Genomic DNA, 24253 nt, shown 5'->3' on the forward strand with positions numbered 1-24253 from the left:
ATGACCAAAATGGTCAGTTGACCCCTTTAGGAGTTATTGCCCTTTACAGTCATTTTTTGCCAATTTTTTGTAAATTTTTGTAATCTTTTACAATAATCTTCTCCTCTGAAACTATTTGTTCAAATTGAACCAAACTTAGCCACAATCATTATTAGGGTATCTAGTTCAAAAAATGTGTGCGGTGACCCAGCAAACCAATCGAGATGGCCGCCATGGCTAAAAATAGAACATAGTGGCAAAATGTAGATATTGGCTTATGACTCTGAAACCAAAGCATTTAGAGCAAACCTGATAAGGGGTTATATTGTTTATCAAGTCAATATCTATTTGCAATGAAATTTTCAGATGAATTGGACAACTGGTTGTTGGGTTGCTGCTCCCCAATTGGTAATTTTGAAAAAAAAATTGTTTTGTTTGCTTTTATCTTGAATACTTTAATAGATAGAGATAAACTGTAAACAGCAATAATGTTTAGCAAAGTAAGATCTAAAAATAAGTCAACATGACCAAAAATGGTCAGTTGACCCCTTAAGGAGTTATTGCCCTTTAGAGTAAATTTTTAACAATTTTCATTAATTTGGTAAATTTTTGTATTATTTTACAAAATGTTTCCTTCTGTATCTAAAGAACCAAGTTTATTATCGATAGAGAAAATTGTAAGTAGCAAATATGTTCAGTACAATAAGATCTACAAACACATCAACATCACCAAAACACAATTTTGTCATGAATCCATCTGTGTCCTTTGCGTAATATGCACATATACCAAGGTGGGCGACACAGGCTCTTTAGAGCCTCTAGTTTCAAATGTTGCCATTTTATCAAGTTTACTTATTATTTTTAACGGTTAAATACTTATTATAAAAACGTTTAAATAGTTTTAAAACCATCTATTGTTATTATATAAACATCTATTTAAATTTCTTTGTTGGCATTCAAGGAATAGGTACCATGTAAAATGTTGGCATTCGAGGAAGACACCCATACATAATTCTGTTATTACTCATTATCACACAAGTAATTCCTGGTTTTCATGATATTTCAGTTTTATTTCAAATTATTTAACGTATACATACACAATAACTGTTTTTAAATGTCTTTAAATATCATCTGTTTTTGTACGAGGCTAGAAAACAAGGTGTATCCAAGCTTTTAGTGAGCTATTACACCTGTTTCGAGCCAAGTACAAATACAGCTGATATTTAAAGACACTAAACAATAATTGTCCTTATCCTGTAATTCTGTATATTATGTGTGTTTTTATAGACACAAAAACACATGTTTTGCATTTATTTTCAGTTTGAATAATAATATTAATACGATACAGTAATCACACACTCAGCTGAAGACTGGTTCGCTAAAAAACAATCTCGAATAGTCAACAATAATTCTTCGCTCAAGGTGAATAATTACTAGTATCTATTTTAACATAACAACTAATTTCAACACTAAGAACCAATAACAAAACATTGTCCAATTTGAAACAGAAGTGTACGAGTTGTTTTACGCTTCAGAGTCGACATTCTCCAAACATGCATGCTGAAATTGACTCGGTTGTTTTTGTTACACAATCATACACATTCATTAATAGTTATCCCATAAGGACGCGGTGTGTCAGTGTAAGATCATCCCGATGGCCGGAGGCCAGAGGGTGATCTTACACTGACACACCAAGTCCGAATGGGATAACTATTTTACATCCCAGCTGTTTTAGATTAGACGAAAAACCATTTACAATTCATAAAATCTAGTTTAGAACGCCACACAACCATTATTATATACTTTATATATTACTATATGATGTATACCCTTTATGACCCCCTAACACGATGAGTAGATATCAAACAATGTCAACTCGCCCCACTGGCCAATCGGCCCACACTATATCGCCACTTTATGAAAAAATCGCCCACTCTTGTAACCGACTCGCCCAACTTTAAAAAAGTGTAAAATCAAATTGAACAATCAGTCTGACAACTCATTAATTAAACGAAAAGGGTTTAACCCCACTGAGTAAAGGTCTGCCAACTCGCCCCAGTTATAAAACTATCTTGCTTCCTTTAAGTATGTTAAATTTCTGAAAGTTCGTATCCAGTCGTCCTGGTGAAGTGGTATGTGTCGTGGCTTGATATGCTAAAGGTCTTGAGTTCGAATCCCAGCATATACACTGGATTTTTTCTGCGTGAATTTTGATAGATAGTCTTCTCCGTATAATTAATTATAAGTTTTATACTGGATTTGACATTCCCGCCAAAATGTTACAGAACAAAGGAAAGCATGCATAACAAAGAAACTTAAACTGGGGTGATCTGGTAGGTGTGATCCGGCTCAGATCACCCCTGTTAGAACAAAGGAGCTGGGATGTAAAGTTTTGAAATCGATAGTTGTCATCGTAGAAAAAACTGCTGTTCATGTGTGTATGTTATCAGAACAATGTTGTGATTATTATTGCTCTAACGAAATGTTTAAAACAAACAGATTGTTAATTCGCAATCGATACGTCATTGGAATGCGACTGCAATACACATTCTGAGGTAACGCAGGTTCATACACTAGTCAGTTTGGCATTGGGCGGAGCTTTAAACAGATATCTGTATAGTATAAAGATACAGCATAGCGATATACGTAGGGCTATATCTGTATAGTAGAACACCCAATTGCAGTATAAAGCTATTTAACTGTCCTGTTTAAATGATGTAGTAAAAGGGAAAAGGGTATGTGGATACATGAATACCATTACTCACTGCTGACAAGCGAATGATGGTAACTGAAGTTACCACGATCCCAATATGGCAAAGGGGAATCCCCGTTAGATCTTTGCCTCTTAATTTCTTTGTTTTTAAATAAATGTGGCTAACATTACTCAGCCGTCGTTGGGTTATTAACATTTGCAATGAGGCTGAAAAATATTAATCTTCAACAGGTGTCCTTTTCTTAGAAAACAGAAAGTGAAAAAAGTACATTGATGGTGGTAACTGTTCATGTTATCTATTAAAGATCGTGGTAGCTGATTTCTGGGATGGTGGTACATTTTGTAACTTACCAAAAGGGTGTATAAAATGACAGACTAACCATTTGTTTTTAGATGTGTACGGATTGATAGTTTTAAATGCATGATTTATTAATTGTAAGTGGCTTTAATTAAACTAGCTGTCAGTTAACTGCGAGTACTCTCAGATCTGTACCTAGTGTTGGGATGTACAAGTACCCGGCCACGTCCACTTGTGTATTTGTATTTTTATTCATCTGATGAGTTACGCCTTTTTCAACTGAATTTTTTAGTTCGTTCTTATTATGTTCTGTTATACCAATGTCCCAGATAAGGGGGCGGTTGGGATCCCACTAACATGTTTAAACCCGCCATATTCTGTATGTAAGTGGCTGTTCTAGGTCGGGAGCCATCTGTTATTCGGTGATTATCGTTTGTTTAAGAGTACATATTTGTTTTTTTGTTCACTTTTTGTACATAAATGTGGCTAACATTACTCAGCCGTCGTTGAGTTATTAACATTTGCAATGAGGCTGAAAAATATTAATCTTCAACAGGTGTCCTTTTCTTAGAAAACAGAAAGTGAAAAAAGTACATTGATGGTGGTAACTGTTCATGTTATCTATTAAAGATCGTGGTAGCTGATTTCTGGGATGGTGGTACATTTTGTAACTTACCAAAAGGGTGTATAAAATGACAGACTGACCATTTGATTTTAGATGTGTACGGATTGATAGTTTTAAATGCATGATTTTTTAATTGTAAGTGGCTTTAATTAAACTAGCTGTCAGTTAACTGCGAGTACTCTCAGATCTGTACCTAGTGTTGGGATGTACAAGTACCCGGCCACGTCCACTTGTGTATTTGTATTTTTATTCATCTGATGAGTTACGCCTTTTTCAACTGAATTTTGTAGTTCGTTCTTATTATGTTCTGTTATACCAATGTCCCAGATAAACCCGCCATATTCTGTATGTAAGTGGCTGTTCTAGGTCGGGAGCCATCTGTTATTCGGTGATTATCGTTTGTTTAAGAGTACATATTTGTTTTTCGTTCACTTTTTGTACATAAATTAGGCCGTAAGTTGAGTACAGCGTAACGCTATCAGGAGCGGATCCAGATACTGTGAAAAAAGGAGGGGTGTGCTATTTAGGGTTTATCAGAAATATTGTGTTCTGTTACTTTATTTATTTAACATTTGTTTAGTCAATTTGTCACATGAAAAAGACAACTTTTCTATAAAAAGGTGTGTCAATCCCCGGCAGCCTTCTGTTTGGATCCGCCACTGAGTCTCGCTCTGGATCTAAATATATAACCAATTTCATAAGATATATTCTCCATTTATAATTTTGAATTATATCGAAAAGACAATACTTATCTATGGAAGTCATGAACGAAAGTGAAAGAAGCTTGATTGTAGTAAGTATTTGTTTATTATGTTCACTGGTCTATACTCGTTTTAAAAATTATTTATTTGCACCATTAAAGTCCTTCAAATTGATAATTCTGTTTTAATATATTCATTAAAGAACATCTAGACATTCTGTTTTAAACGATGTGTAAACGATTCCTTTTATTCCCTATATGCTTTGATAAATGAGGATGTGTTGGGATAGGATTTTCAGATATCAATCGAGAAAAACAAAACCTTTCCGGCAATGATTTTAGAAAAGAATAATAAGAAATGAGTGGTGGCTAACATTATGTTTCAGGAATTTAATACTGTAACTGACATATATACCTAATAGTTGTAATTAATATGACGTCGATTTAAAAGATGTGTGTATGAAAAGTTTGATAGGTATGAAATGTTTTCCAGAGATTCCTCTCTGGTTTCACTTTGAAACCGAACACAATAAGATGTTTATTTCCTGTTTCTGTTTCCCATACCTACTATATTGAGGAGGGAGGAGGGGGATCCTGATTCCGAAATCCCGGGCTTAAAAGCTTGAAATCCAGAGGACCAGAATTTATAGAAATTTCAATACCGACATCCTAAAATTTGAAATAGGAATTCCCGTATCCTAAAATTATCAATCTCAAAATTCCGAGCTCAAAATCAGTCCCGAAAAATTAACCACCCCATATTGTGATGCCATAAGAAGGCATACTCATGCGCTTAGCATTTCTTGGAATATGGTTAACTTTTCTTCATTACCTCAAAGAAACTTTTTTTTTTTTTTTTTTTTATAATTTTCCTATATTTACATGTATTTATTCATCTTTAACAAGAAACAATAAGTTCTTGGTTGGAACATATAATAGTTTTTTAGTTAGTAGTACACACTGTTTGTGAAATTGTTGCATTAAAGAACGTTTCATTCAACAAAACATTTTAATTTCAAATTGTTTTCCCGATACATTTTTGTATCTTGCGCTAGTATTGTTCAATACTCCAATATAGTGATTTCAGTTAAGATGGGTTATTGTGTTTCATTTCATGTATAGTGATGTTAAACACTATGATTGAAAAGAAACCTCGTGTAATATAAAAGTTACCATCATCTCCTTACTATTTTCATCCACCGTTAGCACCATCCCATCTTGGAGTAACCATCATCATCGCATTTTTACTGTGTTCAGTAACGGACAGCTGTTTAAGGTTAATGTTTTACAGACTCATAGCAAATGTGTATAACCAATCTACGGCTGAGTAATGTGAGACACATCTATGTTAAAGCTACGAAATTAAGAGGAAAAGACGGGGAATCCCCTTTGCCATATTGGGATCGTGGTAACTTCAGTTATCATCATCCGCTTGTCAACAGTGATGATTAATTTTCCAAACCCAAGTTCCTACCAGGTCCATTTCCTGGATCCGTTTATAGATTTAAATTCAGATTTGGAACAGGTTCAAACAATATACGGTGATGGTAAACTATATTGGTCGTCAACATTTGTATCAGAATTTGAACTTTCAAATGTATTGGCCTTGACCATCACTGAATATATATATATATGCATTGGCGGAAACGTATCTGATGCAACAAAATTGGTTCCGTTAATGATATTTCATATTATGTACTTAGTTATTGTTCGTTGTTGAAGGCATTACATCTTTTTCATTTAATCTATGGTGGAAAATTGTATCATTGAACTAAATACCACATTTTCGTCTAAGTTTATCATTGGTCTGTTTTGAGTGAGTTAATTATTTGGTAAAAATAGTGCTAGGAAAAAAAGAAATGTGAAACTGAGACACGTCAATGCGACAACAATTTACAAAGTAGCAAAAAAACATATAGTGGTGAACAATATATATGGAGCCCTAAATCTTTATGGCAAACGACAACTAGACAAGGTTCCGAACTAAGGTCACAAACTAGAATGTTTCTCGGCGTATTGTTTTCTCTCTCGCGTTATCAGGCCTGCACATTTTAAATCTCGATTAGTAAAACGTAAATAAAGGTCTTTTTATAAAAATCAACCAACGACAATGACGACATGGAAAGATCAGATGAAAAGAACTAGAACTGCCTTTACTTAAATTGAATTATTTTAACTCGCACATATACTTTCTATGAATATAAAAATAAAGATATGTTGTGTGATGCAAAATTTCTACAGGATACTTTAATTTACGACGAGTTGTAGGCCAGATACAAAATGTATGACAAAGTAAATAAAAATTCAAACGAGAAAAACTAGTGATCGGCTTATGTACAAAACACATAATAGATATACAATATTAGGTAAATGTCAGAAAAATATCAACTTTTTTGTATGAGGCTGAGAAACTGGAGAAGGGCGAGCTTCTACCGAGCCTTTTCCCAGTTCTACGCCAAATATAAAAACAACTATATTTTTCTGACATTGACCCAATTTTGTTTTTATACTGCAACTTTAATAGATATACTCATAGCTATTTAAATTGTAACACAATAGCAAACTTATTTCCATCCCTTAATGAACCCCTGACTGTGTTCCATGATTAAATTGACATTGCACGAAATATACCTGTGTTACCATGCATATTTAGTAAATAAACACAACTAGTTGCAGTATAAAAACAAATATAACTAGATTTGCCATTGCAAGCAATAGCGGATGGCACCCTTTCCCCATTGCCAGGCCAGCGGCAGCCATTCAGAAAATGTTTGCTGTTTCCATGGCAACGGCGGCCATTTTGAAAATTCGAAACTCAAAAGTTAAGTCTACATAAGCTAGGCAAAATTTGTTATAAGTTTTATTAAATTTAAAGCATTTTGAAGTTTTTCATAATTTTGCTGTTCCCATGGTAACGGCGGCCATTTTGAATATTCCAAAGTCAAACCCGCGCTGCTATTTTTTCCCTCCATAATCATATATACCATCATATACCATTTAATGTCTCTAGAATAAAGTTAACATTGATGTTCTGGAATGTTCTGTGAAAATTCTAAGTTTTGACCTTTTTGCATTGTTTCCATGGTAACAACAGATATTTTGGAAATTCCAACGGCAAATTCCACATCTTCCAATGTTGCTCATCGTTACTGTGAAGTTTCATTAAGTTTTGAGCATTTCGATATTTTTGAAATTTTTGGTGTTGTTTCCATGGCAACATAGTAAGCATATTCAAACAGTTCACCAAAACAAAAAACAGAAATTTTTCACATTTGTTTCGTTTCCATGGCAACGGCAGCCATCTTGATGATGCCATACCTCACTGCACTATTTAATGTGGTGGTCAGCATTATGGTATATTTCCATCAATATTGTTTAAGCCAATTCTGAGAAATAGTATGGACAAAAAAGTGTGGAAGAATAAATATAACTAGAATTGCTATTGCAAGCAATAGCGGATGTCACCCTTCCCCCCATTGCCACTAAGCGTCAGCCATTTCAAAAACTTTTAACAGTGAATGCACATATTTGCATGGCTATACATTTTTCTGTAAATTTTCAGTACATTTAGGTCATTTTTAAAAATATGACATTTTTGCCTTGTTTCCATGGCAACGGCAGCCATTTTGAAAATTCCAAAGTCAAAAGTCTCATCTATACATGCCAGTTGACAATAATATTAAGTTTCATTAAGTTTGGAGCATTTTGAAAATATTTGACATTTCTGCAGTTTCCATGGCAACGGTTGCCATTTTGAAAATTCCAACTCCAAAAGTCTGATGCAGACTTGACATTCAACAATCCTATTAAGTTTCATTACTTTTTGAGCATTTTGAATTTTTTGAAATTTTTGACATTTTGGCTGGTTTCTATGGTTACACAGACCATTCCAAATTTCTAATGGCAGATACCACATTGGTACATGGGAGGGAACATACCATCAGAGTTTCAATGGATTTGACCTACCCTTTTAAGAAAGTAAATGCCACTTTTAGGTGTTTTTGGACCATTTTTACCATTTTTGCATTGTTTCCATGAAAACGGCAGACATTTTGGAAATTCCAACGCCAAATTCCACATGTACCAATGTTGCTCATCGTTACTGTGAAGTTTCATTAAATTTGGAGCATTTCCATATTTTGGAAATTTTTGGTGTAGTATCCATGGCAACATAGCAGTTCCAATGATTGCCAAAATCATCCCAAAACCAGTGTATAGTGGGCACCTACATTGTATCAAAATCTAAAGATTTTAAGCATAACCATTTTGAAATAATTGGCTGAACTGTAAAATAATATTTTTTCACTATTTTTCTGTTTCCATGGTGATGGCAGCCATTTTTTAGTTCCAAAGTTGCACTGCAACTGGAAAGTCAGGGTTCCTTGTTATAGTGCACCATCATTCAGATTGGTTCCTTTGGCTCCGAAAAAACTGCCGGACAAAATTAGGTGGAAGAAAAATAATAATAACTAGATTTGCCATTGCAAGCAATAGCGGATGGCACCCTTTCCCCATTGCCAGGCCAGCGGCAGCCATTCAGAAATGTTTTGCTGTTTCCATGGCAACGGCGGCCATTTTGAAATTTCGAAATTCAAAAGTTAAGTCTACATGAGCTAGGCAAAATTTGTTATAAGTTTTATTAAATTTAAAGCATTTTGAAGTTTTTCATAATTTTGCTGTTCCCATGGTAACGGCGGCCATTTTGAATATTCCAAAGTCAAATCCCCGCTGCAATTTTTTCCCTCCATAATCATATATACCATCATATACCATTTAATGTCTCTAGAATAAATTTAACATTGATGTTCTGGAATGTTCTGTGAAAATTCAAAGTTTTGACCTTTTTGCATTGTTTCCATGGTAACAACATTCATTTTGGAAATTCCAACGCCAAATTCCACTTCTTCCAATGTTGCTCATCGCTACTGTGAAGTTTCATTAAGTTTTGAGCATTTTGATATTTTTGAAATTTTTGGTGCAGTTTCCATGGCAACATAGTAATTCCAATGAGTACCAAAATCATCCAACACCTGTATATAGTGGGCACCTACATTGTATTAAAATATAATGATTCTGAGTTTAAGCATATCCAAACAGTTCACTAAAACAAAAAACTGGAATTTTTCACATTTGTTCTGTTTCCATGGAAACGGTAGCCATCTTGAACCATTCCATGCTTACTGCAACTCTGCACGTGGGGGTCCTTACTATAGTAGAGTTCCATCAACATTGGTCCATTGGATTTCGAGAAATCACTTGGACAAAATTTGTTGCAAGAAGAAAAATAAGAAAAAAAAGAAACGTAGAATAACAATATGCCACCCCAACTCCGTTGAGGGTGCCATAACTAGATTTGCCATTGCAAGCAATAGCGGATGGCACCCTTTCCCCATTGCCAGGCCAGCGGCAGCCATTTAGAAAATTTTTACTGTTTCCATGGCAACGGCGTCCATTTTGAAAATTCGAAACCTAAAAGTTAAGTTTACATAATCTGGGCAAATGTTTTATAAGTTTCATTAAATTTAAAGCATTTTGAAGTTTTTCATAATTTTGCTGTTCCCATGGTAACGGCGGCCATTTTGAATATTCCAAAGTCAACCCCCCACTGCAATTTTTTCCCTCCATAATCATATATACCATTTAATGTCACTAGAGTAAATTTAACATTGATGTTCTGGAATGTTCTGTGAAAATTCAAAGTTTTGACCTTTTTGCATTGTTTCCGTGGTAACTACAGATATTTTGGAAATTCCAACGCCAAATGCCACATCTTCCAATGTTGCTCATCGTTACTGTGAAGTTTCATGAAGTTTGGAGCATTTTGATATTTTTGAAATTTTTGGTATAGTTTCCATGGCAACATAGTAGGTCCAATGAGTGCCAAAATCATCCAACACCTGTATATAGTGGGCACCTACATTGTATCGAAATATGATGATTCTGAGTGTAAGCATATTCAAACAGTTCACCAAAACAAAAAACAGAAATTTTTCACATTTGTTTCGTTTCCATGGCAACGGCAGCCATCTTGATGGTGCCATACCCCACTGCACTATAGAATGTGGTGGTCTACATTATGGTATAGTTCCATCAATATTGTTCAAGCCAATTCTGAGAAATAGTATGGACAAAAATGTGTGGAAGAATAAATATAACTAGAATTGCCATTGCAAGCAATAGCGGATGTCACCCTTCTTCCCATTGCCACTAAGCGGCAGCCATTTCAAAAACTTTAAACAGTGAATGCACATATTTGCATGGCTATACATTTTTCTGTAAATTTTCAGTCCAATTAGATCATTTTTAAAAACATGACATTTTTGCCGTTTCCATGGCAATGGCAGCCATTTTGAAAGTTTCAAATTCAAAAGTCTCATCTATACATGCCAGTTTACAATATTATTAAGTTTCATAAAGTTTGGAGCATTTTGAAAATATTTGACATTTTTGCAGTTTCCATGGCAACGGTGGCCATTTTGGAAATTCACACTTCAAAAGTCTCATCCAGACTTGCCAGTCAACAATCATATAACGTTTCATCAAATTTGGAGCATTTTGAAATTTTTGAAATTTTTGACATTTGTGATGGTTCCTATGGCAACAGAGACCATTCCCAAAATTTAATGGCATATACCACATTGGTACATGGGAGGGACCATACCATCAAAGTTTCGATCCATTTGACCTACCATTTTAAGAAAGTTAATGCCACTTTAAGGTTTTTGGACCATTTTGACCTGTTTTGCATTGTTTCCATGGTAACAGCAGACATTTTCAAAATTCCAACGCCCAATTCCACATCTTACAATGTTGCTCATCGTTTCTGTGAAGTTTTATAAAATTTGGAGCATTTCCATATTTTGGAAATTTTTGGTGTGGTATCCATGGCAACATAGCAGTTCCAATGATTGCCAAAATCATCCCAAAGCAGTATATAGTGGGCCCCTACATTGTATTAAAATCTAAAGATTTTAAGCTTAAGCATTCTCAAACTATTCCCTTAACTCTAAAATTATATTTTTTCACCATTTTTTCGTTTCCATGGTGATGGCAGCCATTTTTTTAGTTCCAATACCGGAAAGCAACAGAAAAGTCAGGGTTCCTTGTTATAGTGCACTATCATTCAGATTGGTTCCTTTAGCTCTGAGAAAACTGCCGGACAAAATTAGGTGGAAGAAAAATAATAATAATAATAATAGGGAAAAAGAAACAGAGGAAAAGCAATATGTCACCCGACATTGTCGATCGGGTGACATAATAATAAGAAAAAAAGAAACGAACAATAACAATATGTCACCCCAACTCCGTTGAGGGTGCCATAATAATAATAATAGGGAAAAAGAAACAGAGGAAAAGCAATATGTCACCCGACTTCGTCGATCGGGTGACATAATAACAAAGAAACATAAGAAAAGCAATATGTCACCCGACATTGTCGATCGGGTGACATAATAAGACAAAAAGAAACGAACAATAACAATATGTCAACCCAACTCCGTTGAGGGTGCCATAATATGCTGTAAAAAAATGATAGCTTTCGATGTGGCGGGGTTAACCGTGTTTGCGGCCACCTAATCTTGGACAGTGGACCTTTAAATAATCAAAAGCATTCTGCAAAATATTGAAATAATCATATGTTTTAGCTAAGCAAAATATTTTGCACTGTTTAAATCGCACGAAGTTAAAAAATTAAATAAAGGAATATAACATAAATTGTTATTTTCCCTCCTCCCACTCCCCATATTTAACGAAGGACTGAATTGAATTAATTAATTTGTGCATGTGTCACTTTTATTTGCTACCGATAAAACCAATGTATTAATTACCTGTATATGGCATTTAAACTTCCCTGATCTGTTTGTTTGGGACATTTCCAATAACACCAAATAGTACTTCCCACTATGTAAGCTACAAAAGTCACGAGAGAACAAAATTAACACTTTTTACAAAAAATGTACTCTTATTACGTTTTCTACTAAAACAGAAAAAAATCAATTTGTAGTAAAGACTTTAAGTGTGAAGATCTCTTTTAAGAGGGACGAAAGATACCAACAGGACATTCAAAATCGTAAATAGAAAATAAACTGACAACGCCATGGCTAGAAAAAAAACCAGACAAACAAAAGTACACTAACCAAATTGTTAACATAGAAAAATACAAACTAAGTAAAATTAACCACAACAAAACATAACGTTTTTTGTTTAGTGATATAGTCTCATCCTTAAACAGGACAATGCTTTCCCGATTGTCCCATATTTTTTTTATTTTAACATACGGAAATAGTGTAGAACAATCGGGAATATAAATTGTGAGATTGTTAGAAAGTTGGACACTCGGGAGTAATCTTGATAGTAATTTTCAATTGTAGGTATTTAATCAATATAATTATCAAATGCTATTGGAGAATAGTGAGAGAGTATGTTTGTCATTTTGTTTTGTTATATTTTGTAAAATAATCTGGTCAAATTAAGAAACCCTATATATTTTTTTAATTCATAGAAAATAGAATAGACTCCAATAACAGCAATTGTGAATTAAACAAATGAATAATTGAAAGAGTTAGAGGTAACAAAGATACAATTAAAAGAAAATATGTGCATCCAGGAAATCGTTATAGATATAACGCTGGGAATTAATATATTCAAAAACGCCGGCTTACCGTCAGAAAAATTTGCATCTTTGTAGTGACAGGATTTTCTGAACTTGCACATTGTTCATCGATTGAAGGTTTTATTGTTCTAACATTAACAAGTTCTCGTCCTTTTTTTTGCATCTCATTATTTTTTCATATTCTTATTCAGCCCTTTTTTCTATAATTTTGTTTCTTTATTATTCTTTTTCCTGTAAACCCTCTCCATAATATCATTTTAAACAATATGTAACGATATTATTAATTAAAGACTGGAGACCAAATCCCCTCTGGATTCCCCTAACATTGTATGGATCTGTAGGGTGAGGGGGGAGGGGGTAGTAAGAAACCGTATATGGAATTTGTCACAGGGTATTTTCCTGTCAAAATTTGTTTAAAACAAACATTTTTTACCCCTCTCTATTCTCTATATGCCTTTGTTAAGACAAGGGCCTTTAGTTCACTGGTTGCCGTTTATTCAAGTCTGTCATATCTGTGAGTTAATTATTTCGTTATGATTAAGGCCGTAAGTTTTTCGCAATTGATTTGTTTCAGATTTTTTATGTCGGGCCTTTCATAGCGGACTATACTGTAAAGTTTTTCTATCTGTTGAAAGCCATAATGACCACTCGAAAAAATCTTTCATTTCATTTCACAGATGATACAGGATTAGTTCCAATTATCGTTATTGCGATCCCGTCTCCTTTACCCTAATGTGACTTATCGAATTAGACTTAATACTGGGTTTGAACTGCCATGCGCAATTCAATGCGAACCACAATGTGGACCACGATCTACTACCCTCCCGGAGAACCTGATATAACCGCATTGTTTTTTATATGGTTCATGGTGTTTCTATTCCGTACTGTGTGTACTGTTGTTTGTCTGTAATTCTTGAAGCCATGGCGTTGTCTGTTTATTTTCGACTAATTGGTGTGAATGTCCCTTTAGTATCTTTCACTTCTCGATTACAGCGTAATTAACTTTTCAACTTTATACGAATGTAAATAAAATCACACATATCTTAATCGTTTGAAACTATAAACTAGCCAATATCTAATAACTCAAATTGTCACATAATATGCATCTTCTACAGACAAATATCTCCTGCCCAATGAGCAACGTTTATCTGTTCAAACACTATCCAATGTATCATACGTACACACATGCGATATCGTAGTACTTAATAATAAAATCAATGGACTATTTTCATTCACATTGATTAAGAGTTTACAGTCATCCGTTTATGATAAAATACAATTATAGATAACATCCAGTGGTTATATCAATATAGTCCATAGGCCATATTTACTACTCTTTATCTTTTGAAAATTATTGATAATATGTTACATTCTAATTTTGACCTGCAGTGTAAAAGAGGAACGAAATATACAAGAGGGACAGTCAAACTCATAAATAGAACATAAACTGACAACGCCATGTCTAAAAATGAAAAAGAAAAACAGACAAACATAGTACACATGACACAACATAGAAAATTAAAAAATAAGCAACACGAACCCCACCAAAAACTAGGGGTGATCTCAGGTGCTCCGGAAGGGTTAGCAGAGCCTGCTCCACATGTGGCACCCGTCCTGTTGCTAATGTGATAACAAATCTGGTAAATAGTATAATTCGGTAAGTTATATTGATGAAAGGGAAGGGGATTGCAGTTACGACGTAAGTAACATATCCGATACCATTTGTGAAAAAAAGAGGGACGAAAGATACCAAAGGGACAGTCAAACTCATAAATCAAAAACAAACTGACAACGCCATGGCTAAAAATGAAAAAGACAAACAGAAAAACAATAGTACACATGACAAAACATAGAAAACTAAAGAATAAACAACACGAACCCTACAAAAAACTAGGGGTGATCTCAGGTGCTCCGGAAGGGTAAGCAGATCCTGCTCCACATGTGGCACCCGTCGTGTTGCTGATGTGATTACAAATCCGGTAAATAGTCTAATTCGGTAGGTCACATTCATGAAAGGGAAAGGGATTGTAGTTACGACGTAAGGAACATATCCGATATCATTTGTGAAACGGTTATTCCATAACGGTCAACCAACTCGTGATGGCGTCCGTAACATTTACGAATGGATGATTTCAACTTCACCATTTGGAACTCGTGGTTTAATAGCTTCCTTGTGAGCAGCAGCACTCTATCAAGAAAATCCTGATAGGAAATGCAAGCACGGGAATAACATATCAATTGGAAGATATAAACCCCGTATGCAGGTGCTGCTGGAATGTTGTTACTTAGAAATGGAAAGTTCACAGTTGGAAAGCTGAAATCATCTCTTTTGTCGTAAAATTTGTTTTCAACCGACCCTCATTGTCAATTTCTAGATGCAAGTCAAGAAATGAGGCCGAATTAACTGTATCTGTAGTATCCTGTATCTCTTGTTCGATGAAATAGACGCGTTCAACATAGTCACCAAATTTTGAATTATTTAGTGAAAGAACATCATCTATATAGCGAAAAGTAGAGTTAAAGGATATTGCTAACTTCTTATCTTTCTTCCTAAGAAGTTCCTGTATAAAATCAGCCTCATAATAATAAAGAAACAATTCGGCAAGAAGAGGGGCACACATTGTTCCCATTGGAATGCCGACAGTCTGTTGAAAAACACGTCCTCCGAACATAACAAATATGTTGTCAATCAAGAAATCAAGCATCTTGATAATGTCAGTTTCAGAGAATTTTTTGTTTGATTCAGAGTGATCCTTTACAAAGTAGGATGTATCCCTCCCTAAGACAAGATACTTGTAATTACGTTTACCATTCGTTTTTATGAAACAAATCAAAACCAACTCTTTTAATTTGTATTTTAGTTTTGAATGTGGTATACTTGTATAAATTGAAGAAAAGTCAAACGTTTTAATACTATTACAAGATGAAAGAGAATTAGATTGTATGTACTCTAAAAGATCTTTGGATTTTTTAGTATCCACATCTGATTCACGCCACCTCTAGAATATGCAGTTTCACAATAACTTTGAAGCCCGTCTTTGGTTGCTGATAAAATAGATGTTAATAATTTAGAAAGAGGTTTCGTGGAGCACCGAACAATATATCGTTGTTTGTAAGGACACTTAGGTAGTTTAGGTATCCAATACAGTGATGGAAGATCCAGTTCCTCATCTTTGGTTGAAACTCCAAAGGAACATAGAACAGACCTATGATTATCCCATTTTCCTCTTTGGAAAGTGTCGTGAGGGTATTTGTTGAGTTTCCATGTGAATTGTCGATACCTAATTCTTTTATCAAGCAGTTAATGTAATGACTTTTACACACAACACCGATGTTGTTTGGGACATAGTCTGCGGAAACAACAACATATTTGTCATGGAGGTAGGATAAGTCTTTTGCAACATTTGGGTCTTCAAAGATTGACATAGCATGGGCATTGATAGACCCATTCAGTTTGTTAATTCTGATTTGTATCAACGACCTCACTGCCTTAATCTATTCTGAAAGATTGTCTATGTCTTCCTTCTCGCACTTAGCCCATTGCCTGGCATAATCCTCACAATCCACCAAAATGTTAAAGTTGTATTTCCAATTGATGGATTTAGGCTCACGATATTTCGGACCTTTTGATAACACATTTCGTAGACAAGTGTTATTAACAATGTTGAGGTCACCGGTAATATTGTGGCCAGCAGGATTATATGTCATTATTATATGTGAATTTGGAACTAGCACTTGGACGGTCACATAATTAAATACAAAGTCAAACAAGTTTTTTTAGGCTGCTAAATATTAAAAAGAACATAATTAACTATACATGTCATCTTGTATATGTTAAAAATATTAAACAAAACCACACACAACAGAAACAACAAGTTCAAATCGAGAAGTTATTGCGATTATCTGCAAATTTTGTCTTTTGCACTTTGTGATAAAAATAATCATAAACAATTCAGTCTTTATTCTATGCTTGTCTTTACTTTTTTGCTAACTATATAAAGTATCTTACCAATGGATATTGCGATAAGACATGTACACACAACAATACCGGTAGTTCTCGTCACTGGTATGGATATATTTTGCAATATTGTGTTTGAAACTGTTTTTAGAAAAAGAAAAGTATGTTTTATAGTACGTGATAATTCTTAAAACTTGAATGTGAGCAATGTTTTTTCTTTTCAATTATTTTCTGGATATGGATTAAGAGTTGCATTTTTTTATTTTTTCATTACAAATCAGGTACCGGTTTTACGCAGAATGGATTGTAAAGCATAATTGTTAATACATACTGGTGTGCATTTATTGCCTTTTTTTGGCGTTGATAAAATGTAATAATATTTCTGCACACCAGATGCGGATTTCGATAATAAATGTCCGTAAGGGGTGGTCGAGGCCAAACTATTTAAAAATCCAAAGCTTAACAAAAATGAATAGCAAATAAATCAAAATCGACAACAAAAAAAGACCAGTCACAACAGGAATCCGAGATTTACACGAGGAAGGTCTATTCCTGAATTATTCCTTAAACGTTATGAACTGCAAATCAAATAACACAAAATCAGTATAATCATTTAATTATTGAATTCGAAGTACTGGCTACTGGGTTGGTGGAGTAATAGTTCCCCAGCAGATGCATCAACCAAATGGTAGTAAAAACTTTAACGGTACCATTTTTTTCTCTACCAGATGCGCATTCCGACATTAAATATATCGTCAGTAGTGTTCGAGGCCAAATAATTTCAAATATAAAGCTTAATAAAAAACGAACAGCTTATTTACAATCTACAAAAAGAAAGCCAAAGTTCAGGCAAGGAACCAGAGCTGTACATGAGAGAGCTATATATCTTAATCTAGAATACGCTTTTGGTAACCAGGATACTTTGTTACTGGGCATAGCATTAACTTATAGGATATTTGCATCGGAAATAAATTGGCATTATACAGGTTATGTTCTGCTCATCTACTTTATGATAGTATAATACTAAACCCTAACCGGATAAGATTGTACTTGATATTCATATGTTGAAGAAATAATCTTTTAATCAGTTTATTTTGGGTCTGGACTTGGTATGTCAGTAACTGCTAATAGTCCTTTATTAATTTATGTATCATTATTATTTTGTTTAGTTTATTTTGTTACCTATTCTAACATCGAACTCGGACATTTTTAATTGACTTTTACTGTTAGTACTGTTATGCGTTTGTTTTTTGTTTACTATGGCAAGAGGAATAGAGGAAGGGTTGAGATCTAAAAAAAAACTGTTTAACCTCAACTCATTTTTGTACTTGTTCCAAGTCAGGAGCTTCTGGTCTTTGTAAGTCTTGTATGATTCGGAGTTAAGGGTGACGTTCATTGTCGCTGACTTGGTTACCTTTTTAGGGGCAAGCTGAAGCACGCCTCCGTGTGCATTAGTTTCTCGATGCATTGAAAACCCATAGATGACCTTCGGCTGTTGTCTTCTCCTTGGTAGGGTTGATGTCTCTTTGACACATTTCCCTTTTCCATTCTAAATTTTATCATTTCAAGGGTATATATATCGGAACACTGTTTTAAGTGTTCGACAAAATCAATTCGGGGAAGAACAATTGAAAAAACCATTTACGTCAATGTGTATAATTGTAAACACCTTATAAGAAATTACATTTCGATATTATACAGTATACCTCTAATAACCCATTAATGATAAACTGTTGTCTATATCTTCAAAGTCAACTGGTGAATACTGATAAAAAGTTAATAGGATGGATTATGATCTATTCAAGTTGAATTCATGAGCAAATGAGGCATTGAATAAGAACGATGGACGAATCAAGTGATAAATGTTAATAATTTTCGATCATACGCTTTGCATACTTCGAATATATGTGTTTTTCTTATATCTGCTTTGTATGCGTCAACAAAATTATAAGTGAAAGTTCGAAAATAATATATGTAAAGCCTCGGTCACACCTTACCGGATAGCTCGAACGGACGCCCAACGGATAACATTTTTAATCCGTTGATGTCCGTTAGACGTCCGTCCATATCCGTTGCATGCCCGTTAAGCGTACGTTTTATCCGTCGACGTCCGTTCTGTCCTGTGGAAGATTTTGAGCATGTTCAAAACTTTGAACGGACGCCCAACGGATAAAATGTCCGTTGAACGTCCGTTAGGCGTCCGTTTTGTACGGTACTCGTCCATTTCGTTTCCGTTTTGTATTCATAACGTGTCCGTTATACATGCGTTGGAGGTCTGGAAGATAAATTCACCAACGGACTTATACCGGACGTTTAACGGATAAAACGGATGTTGAACGGATGAGAAACGGACTTCTACCGGACATATAACGGATAAAACGGATGATGAACGGATCTGAAACGGATAAATGCCAATTGAAAATTTCGTCAGAAATGCCAATTATTGGTATGTCAGATTTCTTAAGATTCATGAATTCTTATTATTCATAACCGATTTTAGAGAATAGGTACGTCTTCACAATCAAGCAGTTCGTATTCAGGCCAGACACTGCCCTTTGGCGGAACTTTGAAGAACAAACCAAAACCAGTTACACAGAAACATTTTGAATATTTATGCGATTTACATGTATTATTATTGTCGCCTTTGATTTTTCCGTATATCTTGTTCATCTTTTTTATCCGGTACGCTGCCGTTAGGTGTCCGTTTCATGCGGTACTCGTCCGTTGGATGTACGTTCCACATCCGTTCTGTCCGGTACGTGTCCGTTTCTCGTACGTTGCATATCCGGTGTGTGTCCGTTATGCATCCGTTACACGTCCGTTTTATTCGTTCAGTACATCAACGGACTCCCAACGGATAACAAGTTTGTCAACGGACAACTTTTATTTTCGTCCGTTAGGCGTCCGTTCGTGCTATCCGGTAAGGTGTGACCGAGGCTTAACGGGTAAATTCAATGATCTTTATATACCTCACTAAAACCTCTTGACTAATTCAAATATATCTTCAAAATAATAATTTTATAGAAGGTCCTCTTCCAAACATTAAATTTTCTTACTGAATAGACAGAAACTCGTTTTTTAAAATCAATATTTGATTCGGATTGCACAATTAAGAAAAAAAATAAAAATAAAAAACGTTCCACAGCTGCTTATATTAGCAAAAAGTAAAATCACAAAACTACTTAATTTCGAGGAAAATTCGATCGGAAAGTCCCTAGTCACATGGCAATATCAAATGACAAAACACATAAAACGAATGGACAACAACATATCAACTATGATAAGAAGACATTCTCTAAATGTTCCGAATTCGATGTTGATCATGTCGCAATCTTAACGTCATTTGTATAACATAGTCCTTTTAAAATGCCATGAAACTGATTTTGCTGCTCTTTTATTTTAAAAATACCACTTGTCAATTATGAAAAAAACTGGACAGGAAGGAATGATGGTACATGTAGGCAAAAACTTACTTTAGTAACCTTTGTAACCCAAAATAATCCAGTGAAAAATCAAGGCTTCATTTTGTCTAAAGTTATTACCTGGTTTTATGTCTTGCTTTTTATTTTCTTTGTCATTTCTGAAATTGAAGAAAACCAGCTTAAATAGTATTTCTTAGGTTTTATTTCACATCACTTCTATGGTTTTATTTTGTTATTAACAATTACTTCTGCAAAAAAGGTCAGAACACAGTTTTCTATTATGTGCTCTATAGTATCTTTGAAATTGAATGATTTATTTTTTTAAATCTGAAATCAAAACTAATATAATGATTTCATGAATTTTTTTCAGATGTATATATTCTTTTAAGATAATTGAGATTGTTTCCTTTTGGTTTACTACGATATCTTACGTCTGTCTTCAAAAAGTATCTTTTGGTATATCATAAGGTTTTCTTTACCCTTTTTCAATCATTTGCCAGTTTAGATCAATTTTTGAGTGCTATTGTAATAACAATCCTGCTGATTTGTTTTTCATAAAATCAATATTATATTTGATATAGATGCTATTTGATCTATATCTATTGATTGATGATTACTATAAATATATCGGATGGTAAATTCTAGTCGTTCCAAACCAGTTTGTAAATGAAAGTGTCATACAGTTTCCAATTGCAAAATACCTTTACTTATAGCCCCCCCCCCCCCCCATCCCCAATTTTGTTCCGTCATTATTTAAATACTATTATGAGATAAGCTTATACACGGAGATTTTGAAAAGAATAAAGCAATACAATTTCACCTTGAGAGATAAACATTTGAACATAATGGGATGTCTGCTATTGGAGTCTCCGGTCTGCAATTATAATCTACAATATAAGGAAGGTACATTTAATATAAGGTTTAAAATGTAAGATTTTTCAGGAAAGATTTTCTATGTTTGTTGTCGTTTGTTTTTGTTGCACTTCAGTGGTCCTGTTGTTCCGTATTTTTTCAATTATAGTCTATTTGGTTTTTTTTTCAAGTTTTGTTTGTAACCTAAGATATGTTTTTTTCTTATTTAGAAATCAAACTTGGTATGCTTTTCAATATATTTGTTGTGGCAGAATTTGTCTTTGCATTCACATGTTTACATTTAAATGTACATTGCTATATTTTTCGTACATGATTTTTATATCTATAGATACTTCAATTGGATTGGTCAATTATACTTCTTCTCCTGGTTTACACTACGATTAATCATGTTTCCGAAACTACTTTCGTAACTTTCACCTCGATCTATTCATATACGAGACACATGCAAGTAGGGCTCCCCGGATATTCAGCAAATTGAGATTAAAAACAAATACATAACAGTTGGTTCTTTCTAATGCATAGATAAACAAAAAATAAAAACTACATTAAAGCTTCGAAAATGTATAAATTTAACTAGCTTTTATTTAATGCGAGTACTCTGAAAACTTACTTTCATGTTAATTTGACATGTTGACATAAACTTTAATGTATGTTTGTTATTTGATATTTCCATATATTGTGTTATATCTCGTCTCACTATTTAATTGTGTAACAGCCTGAATAATTATCAAGTATTACAATAAATGTATACTTTTGTTCTCGAACTATGAACAAAAAAAATTATTCAAAAAATTCATGTTTTCTTACCATTAAACACAAAATTATTATATTGTTCATGTTATTGTATTTAATATACATTTTCTAATAAAATTCAATGAGTATAGCCCATACCTCAAAGTTACATGTAGCTATAAAATGCACCGAAATGACAATGTAAAATAATTCAAACGAGAAAACTAATGGCCTTATTTATTTTAAAAATGAACGAAAAACAAATATGTAACACATAAACAAACGACAACCAATGAATTACAGGCTCTTGACTTGGGACAGGCACATACATGTACATACATAATGTGGCGGGGTTAAAAATGTTAGCGGGATCCCAACATCCTACATAATCTGGACATTGGTATAACAGTACAACGTAAGAACGAACTATAAAAAACAGTTGAAAAAGGCTTAACTCATCAGATGGACAAAAATACAAGTGCACGTGGCCGGATATTTGTATATCCCAACAACAAAAAGACACTAGGAACAGATCTGAGAGTACTCGCTGTTAACTAACAACTAATAAAAACAATCATGCATCTAAATTATCAATTCGTACACATCCAACATCCAATGGATTTAGTGTAAAGACGTCATAAATAGTCAGAGAAAAAGATGACCTTGTGCAATGCCAAGATACAGGTATCGACAGATTGTAGATTTTGTATATGCAAATAACATACTAATAATATTTAGGTTGCCTTTAATTTACTGATAACAAAATCAATATGTATACCATTAAAACAATATTCAATGATCTTATTACAGTGTTGAATTGGTAACCACTTAAAATAAGTTAATTTAATGGAGCGATACGTTTACAAGGATCATTTCTAAAGAGCACGGTTAACAAAATTTCTGTAAAAATGAGGATGTTATCCCGTTTGAAATAAGTTTTTACTGGTACAACCAAACTTCAAAACCAACTTTTGATATCTATGGAAATGTTAAGTAAAGGTTTTAAGAAATTAATGGTAACGATATCCCTGGTTTAATAATTTACATAGATAACGTTCGTTTAAATCTAAAACGTCACAACAAACACGGGCCATTTTGTCCCATTCATATCTTGTGAATTTGTATAATAAAAAAAACCCTTTTTTGGAAAAATAATTATACTTTTGAAAACTTGTATCCACAGGCCGAGGCATGTTAGAACTAAATATGACGATTATCTTTAGTGTGAGTTCGTGGTCTAGTGGTTAATACCGATAGCTACAGTGCTCAAGGTCCCGAGTTCGATTCGCATCAGAAGGGTAATTTTCACCCTCTTACACACATCTCTGGTACCCAGACTGGAGTTTAAACTAGAATGGGTACTCTGGGGGCCTCGGTTGGTCAAAGTTGTCCCCTACTTAGACATGGAGATCAATCTTCTGATATCTCGCTATTTTGTCTGTTTTCACCGAGTGGCCCGGTGGTTCTCTCCGAGAACTTCGGCTTCCTCCACCATCCCTTTGTGTTGGGTGGGGAATGATTGTCCTTGTAAAAAAAATTGTCATATAAATATACGTTAGTGATACATCTACATTAATCCCAATAGGGAGTGTTCATGGATGCCACTGTACCCGCGCAGCTTTCGAGTGTCGGAGGCATTTACAAGTACATACATACATATCTAATTATCAAATTCAATTGAGCGAAAAACCCTTTGAGAGGTAACATCTATTGACCTAATTGGTAGTATCTTACAAACATTTATTGACCAGAAATATCATGGTCCAACATCTATTGACAACATATCTTGTTCACTATTAACATTTACTGACCAGTCATATGATCTTTAACCTATTTATATATATTGACCAAAATCACAGTTCAAAATTAACATTTACACCACAAATACACAGTCTATAACACAAATTTTTACCAAAACCGTTGTTTGTTACAACACTTTTTTACCAAATACATGATATATAAGTAATATCTAATGACGGAATGCATTGGTTATAAATAATATCTAATGACCGAATGCATTGGTTATAAATAATATATAATGACCAAATGCATTGGTTATAAGTAATGTATACTGACCAAATATATGATTTTTAACCAATATATATTAACAAAAAAACATGGTTTATATACAAAGTCTTTTTCCAGAATTTTGACCAGATATGTATGTATGTGTTAATCTGTTGAACATCTCAATACAAGACGTTTATATCAAGACAAAAAAGCATATTATTATTATAACAAATACATGGTCAAATATGGTTTTAAAATCGTAATCTATCGAACAAATATATGTTGTGTTTGAGACAACTTTACATCATAGTTACAACTACTTTTTTCTTAGT

General features: G+C 34.0%; 1 protein-coding gene across 1 annotated transcript in view; it reads right to left on the reverse strand.

Moving 5' to 3' along the window:
• LOC143043106 (uncharacterized) overlaps positions 1-24253 on the reverse strand; it is a 69274-nt gene that overhangs the window by 17142 nt on the left and 27879 nt on the right. Inside the window, exons 4-7 of the mRNA XM_076215567.1 lie at positions 21127-21193; positions 20427-20464; positions 16936-17025; positions 12142-12223 (exon numbers count right to left, since the gene is read on the reverse strand). Of these exons, the coding sequence (XP_076071682.1) occupies positions 12142-12223; positions 16936-17025; positions 20427-20464; positions 21127-21193 (277 nt within the window). The remainder of the gene's footprint in view (positions 1-12141; positions 12224-16935; positions 17026-20426; positions 20465-21126; positions 21194-24253) is intronic.

The sequence above is a fragment of the Mytilus galloprovincialis genome, chromosome 8 (assembly GCF_965363235.1).
Source record: "Mytilus galloprovincialis chromosome 8, xbMytGall1.hap1.1, whole genome shotgun sequence".
NCBI classification, from domain to species: Eukaryota; Metazoa; Mollusca; class Bivalvia; order Mytilida; family Mytilidae; genus Mytilus; species Mytilus galloprovincialis.